This window comes from Symphodus melops (assembly GCF_947650265.1).
Source record: "Symphodus melops genome assembly, chromosome: 12".
In the NCBI taxonomy this organism is placed as follows: domain Eukaryota; kingdom Metazoa; phylum Chordata; class Actinopteri; order Labriformes; family Labridae; genus Symphodus; species Symphodus melops.
Window position 1 is genome coordinate 23,308,370 of NC_136702.1, and position 12,616 is coordinate 23,320,985.

Consider the following 12,616-nt stretch of genomic DNA (forward strand, 5'->3'; position numbering starts at 1 on the left):
AGTAGAGCCTATTTTAGTAATGTCAAGCTGAGTTCAAGGTTATCAGATTTGTGACTGAGTCAGATTGACACCTCTGCAGCTTGGACACTCAGTGTGGAATTTATTTCTTAACCTCGCACAAAAAGATTTACCACGATTTATAAAGCCCACCTGAACCTTCTCTGGCACAGGGAGAGAGGCAGGACAGAAAAAAAAGAGAGAAAATGGAAGTTCAATGTTGAATTGCCGTCATGCACTCCAACTACTTGCCCTACTTCCCATATGGTCCTGCACGCACACTCGTACACACAGCCCACCAAAACCACCCACCAGCAAGCTGTGGCTGCTCGATAACACACTCAGGAGCGCAGAGAGCGAGCAGCACTTCAGCCACGCTCCGAGCTTCTGGTGTTAATTTGATGCATCCCTCCAGCCTGCTGAATCTGCTTCTTCTGAGGATCCACCGTGGGCTGAAAGTGTCTCAGATTTACTGCGTCACACTGAAGAACACTGCAAAGGCTTTGTCTGTCTTTATTTCTGTATGTGCTGAATGATGCTGGTTTTATGTTGTATGGATGCACCTCTAAAGAGAAGCGCCTCGTCTTGTTGTACAATCACAGTGAAGGGCGCTTTGATTCTGCTCGCCAGATCAGATGAGAGCTATTGTGATTCCTTTGATAGTTTACATCTGAACCTCATACTGGGCCCTATACGTTACATGTTTAGGGATCAAAAAAATTTCTCTTCATTTGTTTGCTCCAGCAGGCCGCTGCAACACAGTCTGTAATGACTACAATGTAAACCCTCCAGGGCCAAGGTTCCCAAACAAAGTGGGTCCATTCAAAGCGCTTGATTTGGCAGGCTTGTTATGGACAGGGAGTTACTTCATTGTGTGGCTGAAAGAGAAGTACAGAACATGTACTGAGAGTCAGTCGAGTGCATACATCGCAATATTTTTTTTAAAGTTACAGTTCTGCAGAGAGTGACCAGATCAGAATCTGAAATGTTTTTTTTATTGCCAAGTACAAACTCAAATCATTTCCCCATGCTCCAAATATTCATCTTCTAACATGTGAAGGACTGGACCAGTCCTGTCCGTGAGGAGGAAGCAGCAGTGCATTGTGGGTGGCTTCCTGCATACCTATCAGAGGACAATTCTCACATTCTCAGTATTGAAAGCACATACATGTAAATACGGTTGTTTCTGAGTAATAAATAACAGGAGCTTCACATTTAAATCTTTACATCTGTAAGTATAACATGACCCTGTTTCTGTCCCAGATAAGAAATGAATCATTTGTATCTCCATGTACGGGATGCTTTATCTCTCCAGGTTTAGTTCAAAAACATGACATCATTCATGGCTCAGCCTTACAGAGCTTTTCATGCAGACAAAGGACATCTCTCTCTCTCGCTCATGCTGTCTCTTAATATTCAGTGTCCTGAATAACCGCTGCAGCGGGGCATTCCTCCCTGCTTTTATTTGCCTGAAATGTCAAGTGGTCCCGGCTCCTCTCTCAGAGCTGGGTGATTTATTATCTCTCACACTCAGACCTTCGGGATATTTATGAGAATATTTCCCTCCACAAATTCATCATGTAAATGTTGTCCTCGTCTGCCAAAGTGCACAGATAAATATTGGATGAGGCACATCACGCAGTCAATTTCTTGAGCTTGTCTTTGTTAACAGGTGAGGCTGCTCGCATTAATTCAGTCAGGTTAAATACAAATAAAAAGTGTATTATCCTCGTGGCCAAAAACAGATCGTAGAAAAGCGTGAAGATAGATTTCTGTAGAGACGGTCGAAGGTCAGATAAATAAGACTGAAAGTCGTATGAGAAGTAAATAAGAGCAGACACTTTAAACATTGTTGAACCTCAAGTGAAACAGCCTTCTGCAGAGTGTCCCCTCCCCTCTTTAGTTAATACATCTAATTATCTTTCATGTGCCATGTGGAGACCAAAACCTTCTTTTTCAGCATGTGGTTAAAGGTCCCATGTTCTTCTTTTTCTGGTTTTAGATGTCTTTGTTTATTTGTATTGGTACAATATGAAAGAATTGAACTGATGTAACACATTAACAGCATTTGTTGTCTCAGCTAATTTGCCACGCCCGTCACTCCATGGAACTCAGCAACAAGAACAGAAATAACCCGAAGCAAACGAGCACAACAATAATGACTGCAGGACACAAATGATCATACATGACCACAAGACTTTTTAAAACATGTCCCAGTTTGAGTTCATAGGTAACTTCTGACTAACAAACAAGTTTAACCACAGAACAAGGAACTCGCTTCAGATGGACAAGTAAATGAAAACAGCTCGCAGGAACAGTATTTTTTTTCTCACGTTCATTAATGAGCTAACTTATAATAACGGATGTTTAAAGACAGCGTAACGCATGCTCTCTGACTCCATTCTAAACTGTTCACTCTGATAAAATCAAGCTCAGTTGGTCTGTAATTATTTATCCAATAAAATCTATTATTTTGCCTCCATCATGCTCAGCCTAGAAAGAGACTCAAAGAAAAGAAAAAAAAAAAAAGGACCTCAAATCACCATAATGCAAGATAATATTGGACTGGATTTATGAAAAGACGTTCAATGTTTAGCAAAATATGTTGGGACATGTGTTTTGGAGTTCGACTTAGCTAATGACAGTGATGGCAGATTTTCACTAGATCTAGAAAGATGAATCCCTCTTTTATGTGACGTTTCCCAAAGGTCCCACATGTTGTTTAAATCAGGGGGGAAATCTATTGTACTCTATTATTGAACAAATAGTTAAAGAATGAGTACAGAGGTCTGCAGAGTCCAGAATCATTCTCACACGTACACGATCATAAACACAGGCTGGTTGTACAGAAATGGTTATACAGGTTTGTTTTTGGAGTGAAGTAGCTCTACTGTTTGCAGCCACACACTCAGACTCGACATTACTCGAGACCACCTCAGGCTGACATTCAGAACAAAATCTGAAAAAGCGTTTTCAAGCTCAGAGAAGATGTCAGGAGAGGATTGACTTCATGCTCTGAAAACATCAATCTTTTAGAAACACTTTGAGGCTGCATCACGTCTGCAAACCTCTGACCTGCTTCGTCACAATAATGAATATTATATTATTTTATACACAAATGGATAGGCTTGTAAAATGTATAGGTAGAAGTATTAAAAAGTTGAATAGCACAGTCCTTTTTCTCGAGTAATTCATCTCAGAGAGTGAACCATGTAAAGTGTAGATTTGTCAGGTGAAGATTCACTTCACATGTCCTGACAGAAATTAATAACTCATGTGTCTAAAAAAATAACATCGAAAATCCATCATCTGTATCAGTTTGTAAGTCTGTAAAAACTTCAACCAATGTCTGAGAGTTTACTTACCGCTGAACGAGACACGAGACGACTTGAAGAGAAGAGCTGAGGTCCGGTTCTGGAGCAGACGGAGCACTGAGGGAATGCTTCTTTCAAAGTCATGCTTGTTATCAACACTTCAGAAAAAAACTCACCATTGTGTGGTACTGTTCAATCGTCTTTTATATCAATGAAAAAATGAGCACACAGGTGTTTGTCGAGCTTTTTGTGGCTCATGTTTACAGCAGGGGACGACACGATTTCATACATTTCCTGATATGAAAAATGCAAATGTTCAGAAGCTTCACGGCCTCACAGAGAAGCAGTGTTTCACGGGAGGTCGATGAAAAGTGATGTGATGAAGAAATTGCTTGGAAAATAATGTTCCCTGATGTGTAATGAGGTTTGCTCCAACTAATGAGGTCAAACAAGACGGAGAGTAAACAAGACAGCACAAAGTGAATGATGCTGATCTTAGGCTGGAGCAGGAACCTTCTCTGTAGAAAATGACCTTCCTCCTGTGAGGGATGCAGACGTGTTATGATGAGGAGCCACAGAGCTGAGGTGGAAGATGAAGAGAAGAAGCAGGAGGGGATTCAAAGTTGGTCAGACTCCAGGATTTTGAATCTTTGAAAACTTTGAATCCTCTTCCCTCAGAAAAAGAAGAGATAGCTGGCCGGATAGATTTATTTATAACACAACTCCGACGCTGCAAATGAAATGAAGAGTCTGAAATGTGTTGAAAAATGAACCTGCGTGGTCTGCAGAGAATTGTTGTGTTCTTTTATCAAGTTCAGCACAGTGAGAGCAGCGACGGCTGCACAAAGCCCCTGGGTGTAGAAGCAGCAGGTTGCCTTAAGGACTCATGCTTTTTTCTTTCTGTCATGTCAAGTCGTAGGTAGTTCAGATTTGTGCAGGTCAAGGTGAACTCTGCAGGTGAACCAGACTGGAGAATATCAGACATTGTTCAGTCTGTACATACCTTCATATCAATCAGAACAAAAACCACAAAGTGAAGCATGTTTTCATCTTCATGTGCTTTACAAACTTTTTTCCTTTAAGGGTGATACTGAGCAAAGCTCAGCTAAGCTAAGAAGTGCAGTTATTTTAAATGTGTTTTTTACCCTCTAAACTCATTTTATTTTCTTAACAAACAACTTTAATCTGCTCAATTTATCCGCGCACAGACACAAGGAGTATAAGACTCCTGTTTGGAAAGTTTCACTCCATATTCTGTCTTTTATTGGAGTTCAGCATCAGCAAGCAGCTGGATATGAACATTCATAAAACGAAGCCATGAGAAGCCGAGCAAGGCACCTCAACGGGTGCATTTAAGAGAGGGGTGTCTGGACAGTGGACTCTCTCTCTCTCTCTCTCTCTCTCTCTCTCTCTCTTTCACTCTGTCTCACTCTCTCTCACTCTCTCTCACTCTCTCTCTCTTTCTCTGCTGACTCTGCTCTCTTGGTTTTGTTGTGTCTCATTTCTCTGCAGGAGCCGAGGGGGATTTTTATTTTTTTTTTTAAACTGGAGTTTTGTCGTTTTGCACGCAGCCGCGAGGTCCTCACTCACTCTCTCGCGCTCTCACTCTTTTTTTCACGTAACAGCTTTATGAATACATTAATAAAAATATGATAAGGCTTATCACAGCCAGCTCACCTTTACAGGTACTCTCCCCTGCACCATCTGTGAGCATGTGGAATCACTCTCTCCTTGTCATGGCACCTCCCTCCAAACTGGATATGAGTTTGTGGTTCATGCAGGTTTTCCAATAGTCACCCACCTATCCTCCATGTTTTGTTGATTTATAAAACATTTAATAAAAACAGGCAGGAAATACACGTAGGCGGCACGCCCAGGTATCGTCACTGAGTAACCTAACATTACAAGTGAGGCCTTGCAGGCTACTCTCATTAAATTCTATTAGAAGTGAATATGAAATGTTTTTGTGTTGTTGCATTATCTCCAAGTCCTAAAGGCTACAATGGTGATGTAAACTCATTTTTAACAAACTGAAGGAAGTTCTCAGTCTTGCTCAAGTGCTTTGTCTTTCTTTAATAAAACCTTTTCACCAAAGTTTTGTGTTTTGTTTTTTTTATTTTGGTGTACTGCATGATTCATTTTTATTGACATGTTTACTTTCTCTTGTTTTTTAGGACATCGGAGCGATTGCAGCAGATAAAAACTGGAAGGGCATCGGCATCTCCCTGCTGGTTATCATACTGGTGCTCTCTCTCATCGGACTGTCCATTGTTCTGCTGTCAAAAGGTGAGGCTCCCGACAGCTGCATCACTGAAAACAACATTATAAAAAAACTTCTCTCGCAGTGTTTCAATCTCGCCTTTCCCATGTTCAGCATGGATCGGTCTACATTACATCAGTATCCTCTCACAGTAAGCGGCAAACTCTCCACTTTGTTTTGCCTTCATTTGCATTTTTATTAATACAGAGTAGCAGTGAAAGTACACAGCAGGTAACCAGATTCAGTCAGAGTACACACACACACACACACACACACACACACACACACACTCACGTATAAACAGGTTTTAATTTACGTAGAGAAAAACAAGATGTTAGGGCAATAAAGAGAGCATTTGATGTGTTTGCAAACATCTGGATGAGATTAACTTCTTAAACTGTCAGTCAAAAAAAAAATCTGCTTTATCTCGATACAGGGAGACATACTCCATTTAATTAACATTACCTTACCAGGAGTTTCACACTTGCAGGAAATGTGGATATTTCCAGGAGGAGCTGCATGTGTGAACACAAACAGCTGAATAACAAAAAGCTCGGACTTTACCCGGAGTTTCTCCTGCCAGACTTCGAGTATTTTTTTTCGCAGCAAGTCCGAGGGAGCTGGTGTAAGAACGCAGCAGGATATTATCCAAAGAATTCACCTGGAGGAGGGACAGTTTTCATCCTTCCTGCTGCACGGTGCATCATGTGTCCGACCGCTATACGATCTCTGTGCACGTAATTAAACAGCTGGATTCAGTTTTCTGTCCTCATATGTTCTTCTCCGCTCTTCTGTTCATGTTGTGATTCAGTTGGACGACACGTAGCATTGATATAAAGAACAATATTGTCCCCATCACACCATGAAGCATTCTCCAACTACTTCTGCTGTTACCTCAGAAGACCCCCTGCCCCCCCTCCTGTCTGACAGGAATAGTCTAATCTCGTGAGGAGCATAGAAACAGCAAGCTCAGGAGGATATCTGGAGCAGTCCTCCTGAGTGTTCATACTTTACCTGATGAAATGGCTGTTTCTTTATTTACTGTGGTTGTTCCTAAACCTTCAGTTTACTGTGAAACTTTTGTTTTGTTTAGTCATCGTGTGATATTAAAATGTGTTCTTTTTAAATCTCCTGCAGATGACAGCGGGAAACTCTTTGGATCCCAGTTGACCGTAGATGACCTCTTCCAAAGAAACTTCCAGATACATGACCCTGATGCAAAGTGGATCAATGGTCAGTATGTCAGAAAACAAGCAACAACAACAACTCTGAAAGAGTGTGAAAGATCGTCATAAACATTCATTAATGTGCCTTCAATGTTGTTCAATGTTTTTTATGTATATTTTCTTAACCTTCAAAATCCTGGATTTTTATTTTTTCTAATATATGTATGTTACGATTCTACTGTAGTGTAGGAAGGACTTGGGACGGCTTTTATTTTTGAAATCACACCACTGATATAGCTGATTGATATGTCTGAGTTTAACTGGAGACTAACACAATATTTATGTGTTCTACAAATACTCGGCTAAGATGAAACTAATAATAATGTAAATGCCTTCATGTAGTTTAGAAATCTGTGTGCACGGTCCACAGCAGTTTACATTCTGTTTGGTTCGGATAACTGTGCACACAGATTTGCAAACTGAAATCCTCCACAGGATCCTGCACAGTGCACAAGCTGTCATTTTTTTATTTTCTTATTTTCAGTCTGATGTTGGAAAAAGAAAAAGATTTAAATGGTGTCTAAACACTGTGTAGATTATTCTTGTTTTGTTGCTTTAATAATAAATGCAACTTAAAGATCAGAAAATAAAAAGCACTTCCACGTGCAAATCGCACCAACCAAAGTAAAACCTGCAGAGTGCACAATCAAGAAATTACTCATTCCTCTTTCCTTTAAACTCACAAAGCTTCACTGATTTCACTGAACCACAGTTCAGACATAGACGGCTGAGTTCAGTCTGAATACAGATACTCCAGCATCTACTGTGAAGACAATCACAAAGTGCTTGGACATTAGCTGCTGTTTGTTATGTCCTCCGAAAGTGAAACTTTCACCTTCCTGGAGAAACTGTATCCGGCGACTGGAGCGATAAGACAAGAATATCTCATAGGTTGAAGATTTCAGTCTGATAAAGCCGTTAAAAGCACAAGATGGACATGATTATATTTATTGAGTTTAACATATAAGCGATCAGCTTTGTTCAAAATGGTCACTCAAAATAAAAACAATGACATAAATAAAAACAGTCCTGTGTCCATGATTCAAAATAGTGATAATTGTTAAACTGGAGGGGTTACCAGACAGATAACGTGATATAAAGTCAAGTAGTTTCTACTGAAAAACATTTCCAGTGACAGTCATACATTGGTGACTATGTTTTTCATATACCATAGAAGAAGTCCACCAAGTTTGATCCAGTGACGAGTCAGTACTCCATCTCTTTGGACCAGAAGGATACATAAAGGTCAAACTTGTTCTGCTCCAAAGCACACATTAATCATACTGTACCAGCAGGTTGTTGACAGAGCCATTGTTCAATACAATGACTCACTGTGTATTTATACTCAGGAGCTGACCTTTTTGGCCTCCAAAGCTCACAGCACTTGACTGGTGGCATGTTTCAAAAGATGACCGCTACTTTTCCACAGCTTACGTGTGGCAGAAGGTATTTTCTTTTCAAGATGGAAAGAAAAGACACAAAGAGAAAAAAGACATCCTTCTTTTGGAAATCGTTGTTCTCTAACTGGATTTAAAGACATTGACCAAGTTTTTACGTAAATAAATTTCGGTCTGTAAACGGGATGCTGATGACAGGGAAAGGACTCAAAAGCAGGCCAGTGAAATTTGATTAATTGTGCAAACAAAAAAACAAAAAAAGGTAAGTTTATCTAAAGATGTAGAATCTTTAGGCATAGAGTCAGTTCTTAGAACCAGGTCTGGTTTCCAGTTGCTTTATACTCTGTATTTTCCACCAGCATCTCGGGATGAAAACATTCCTGTACAGAGCAAGATCGCCCGTCATGGCATCCTGACAAAGATTCAGCTTGAATTAATGTTGTCAACCAGATATCATACATGCAAGTGCGCCCAACAATCCTGTATTACACGTTTTTTTGCGACACCACCTCCTTTCTCGCTTCCTGAGTTGCTGTTTGGATGGTTAACAAAGGCCGCACGCAGCAAATGAAATCATGGCTCGTAGTCCTTTAATGCTAACTGATGGCTGCACCAGAGAAGCCCTCACAGGTTGGCGATCGCTCCGAGAGGCATGAAATGTTGCTCAGCTGATAACCAGTGGATATGCAGGATTGGCACAAGTAGGCAGAGAGCTAAGAAGGTATGAGAACATGAAACAAAGACAGTTACTCCCAAACATTAAAGCTACAGTACACAGGAAACCTTGGATAGATTTACAGGGCAGGCTGTGGTTAGAATATCAACTCATAGTTTGTAATGTGTCGTTTTTTTGTCTTCCTGCACCTCTTCGCTCTTTGTACAAGTGAAAAGAAAGGAAATATCGACATTGTGCTGCTCAATCAGAAAAAAATAAACACAATTAAAATATTATCTGCTGAAAACAAAGCTCAGGATGTACAGTAAGTACCACCTACTCCATTGTCTGAAGAGGGAAACAGAGGTTCAAACATCAAGTCCTTTCAGGCCTCAACCACAAACCAAGAGTCAAGTCAATAATTTAAGAACCATTCGTACTATGTCCACCCCATACTACAGTCTCCACACCTCAATATTAACTTTAAGAGATGTGTAAAGTATCAGCCGGTCACGGTGTCCATACTTGGCTTAACAGGGGATTTTATTTCTAGGCCTTTCTAACACAGTGGTGAGTCATTGGATAACGAGGACACTTTTAATCACAGCTGAGATTGCTTGTCACCTTTATCCTCGGAGCCTTTATTGATGGAACTGTTGTCAACTCAAGAGGACAGTACCCCCATTTTCCAATTACTTTCTCTGTAAGATGTTTTTTTTATCAACATTGATTTGATACCTGCAGAGCGTATAAAATGCTAAAAATGAGCCGTGTTTGATGCGATGAGAGTAAAATAATCAACTTTTGTTTGCCTGTTAAACTCCATCCATCCATCTCCCCCTCATATTTATTTCCCCGTCATTATACTCCAAAGCATTTTGAATGTAATTAGTGTATATCCCCTCTCAGCTGAGATTGATGCCTCAGAGCTGATTCGTTGACATTTACATGAGATGGGACCTTGAGATGATTTCCGCCTGTCAGATGCATTAATGGAACTCGGACCTCTGAGGACTGCAGTGTTGCTGTGGGATTAGACTTGAGTTATTCCAGGCTCTCCTGTCGCTGTATTTCTTTAGGATGAAGTTGAAGTGTAATCTCATTGAGCCCAGTTGTCTCTGACAGATTCTCCTGAATGAGTCTTTGTTGTTGTTGTGAGCTTCTCCGTTCTGTTCTCAGGGGAACCATTGGCATCTTTCTTTTGCCATATCCTGCTCTCGCTTATTCTTTAATGAGTACTTTTGAACTTTTTCCATTAAAGATGTCTTTGTGGTCATTTTTTTCCCTTTATTAGATATGATTGCTGAAGAGAGACAGCAAACATTGGGAGGAGGGAGTGGGGGATAGACAGGCAGCAAAGGGCCGAAGATGGATTCAAACCCTGGGTCGCTGCAACGACGGCTGCAGCCTCTGTACACGGGACAGGCAACATAACCACTGGGCCATCCATCGCCCCAACTGTGGTCATTTTTAACCCCTCCCATGAATCCTTCTGTCATGTCTTGAATAAAATGAATTAAGCAAGTTTGTCTGTTTTCTGTCTCAGATGAAGAAGTCGTTTTTCGCAGCTGGGATGGAGACGTTCTAAAAGCCGAAATCAACAACAACGAGACAAAACTCCTGCTGAAAAACACAACATTTGTAAGTGCTGGCTACACAGGCTGCCTGTTATCACGTTTCAGAAGGATGATTCAAGGTCCTTTTTATTACCACAAAATGTAAAAGGCATGTAGTCCTTATCATGAGCGTGCCAGTTTCCACATTTGAAAGAATATTGCCAGGATTGTTATCACAGTAATCACTGGTAGATAACATGTCTTCAGATTTGATTGTCTTGTCCCCTTCCTGAGCATCATACCTTACCGTTACCATGGAAACCTGCTTTGCCCTGGGCAGGTTGTCTGACCTGCTGATGTGGACTGAAGTTTCAGTCTAACTTTTTACTCTGATCTTAGTTTGTGAAGAAGCTTCTGGCACTGAGACAGTAATTTGTTTGCCAAGCGTTGCTGTTAAGTTCTAAGTATTAAAGAGCTGGAGGAAAAAAGTTTTGATTCGCAGTGAAATAAAAGAAAAAAAAATCTGACTGCATTTCTATTTCTTCCCACAGGCAACTTTTAAGGCCACAAAGTTTGCAGTTTCTCCTGATCTGAACTTTGTTCTTCTGGGATATGATGTCAAGCAGGTGAGGACCTTTTAATATTCTGGTTGCATATTCTGGCACTGTTCTCAGGCTTGGGGTTGCTACACTGCAGACAGTTTACAGTTCATGAACTAAAAATGGAAATGTGACCAGCATGGAGATATTTTATCTGTCTGTTCAGAGTCTGTGGGTTAAAGCCAACATCGATCCAGCACAAGGGGCATGAGTTTAAAAAATATGAGGAGGAATGCTTTATCAGTGAGAATAAACCTGGGGCACTTACTACACCATACCCCGGGCCATTGAATCGACAACTTTTAATATGTCAAAAGATATTTTAAAACATAGAGAAAGACAACAGTTAGACCCATGTCTTTTGAAAAGCATTGCAAGCTCACAAGCTGTGTTTTGTTGAGCATGGCAGGTTTTAATTTGGATATCGTCTGTATTATGAATGGAAATAAAAAGGTGCAGGGGTCAGAAACTGTGATTGACTCATGAAAGAGTCTTTAGCTTTTTCTTAAAGGCGCAAAAGGACTCTGCAGTTCAAACGGCGTGTGGAATTTAATTCAACCACCAGGGGGCAACAGAGCGGAAGAGTCTAGTTAGAGACTTTGGACCCTGAGTAAGGTGGATTAGACGCCTTTCAGTGGCAGGGCATGACTTGCAGATGCTCACATTTGGGGTGGATCTTTATGACACAATTGTGTTTTGAGAAATTATTTTAATAGTGCCCTTTCTGTTCAGCGATCTTTGGATTGATGTCAGTGATAGTGTTTTATGAAATCCTGTCCTGCTGTCTTTGATATAGCTTCACAAAAACACATCTAACTGTCCAATGATGAAACGATCCTGTTGATCGATGTTAAGATGGGTGGCTCTATAAAAACTACAATACCCACAAGAGTCAGTTGTCTACTTTAAAGTCAGATGAATGAATCCAAAAGGCCTCACTGTTTCAGCTGAAAACAAGACCCGAAGACAAAGCTGTCAGAGTCAGACTAAGCTGACCCACCACCTCAGCGTAAATGTAGTTAAGCAGCAGATTTAATTTGCTTGTTTTCTTTAAAGCAGACGCAGCTCGGGAGTTTACAGCTCCCCAGAGATTTTAGTGTGAGGCTCGTATCTTTTTATCAAAAAGGGTTTATAGCCTGAGTGTTCATCTTTTGTTCTGTTGATTCTGTCACAAACCTAAATGGCTAAGAGTCACATGACGTTTTTTTACTTCTATTGAGGTCTTTATTTTGGGATCTGGTCTGAGATTATTCACAGCTTCCTCATGACGCCCACCAGAAGTCAAGAAGGTTCTACAGCTGCACACTATGAAGAAGATATTAGTTTCAGTAACAACTTGTGTGTTACGGTTTATTTTTTATCTTTTTCAATGTAAGATGTTGTTTTTGAATTGGTTCTGTGACTGAAAGAAACAGAGCTGTACTTTTACTGAACCCCATCTGACAACAAAATCCAGAGAGAAGAAGAAAGGCAGCATTATCGACCCAGCTGCATTGAAATTGCACAAAGCCGTCTGTGCATGTTTTGGCTTTCATACTGTCTGTGGTGTGAGGGGAAGGATTCTCTAATTACTATATGTACAGAGTTAACTTTTGGCGAGGACTTTGATGTG

At 40.6% G+C, this 12,616-nt stretch overlaps 1 protein-coding gene across 1 annotated transcript in view; it reads left to right on the forward strand.

Annotated features, from left to right (window-relative positions):
- Positions 1-12,616, forward strand: part of LOC306832971 (inactive dipeptidyl peptidase 10-like) — a 79,617-nt gene that overhangs the window by 42,873 nt on the left and 24,128 nt on the right. The window contains exons 2-5 of the mRNA XM_079357993.1: positions 5,486-5,597; positions 6,709-6,804; positions 10,396-10,490; positions 10,957-11,031. Coding sequence (XP_079214119.1) covers positions 5,486-5,597; positions 6,709-6,804; positions 10,396-10,490; positions 10,957-11,031 — 378 coding nt within the window. The remainder of the gene's footprint in view (positions 1-5,485; positions 5,598-6,708; positions 6,805-10,395; positions 10,491-10,956; positions 11,032-12,616) is intronic.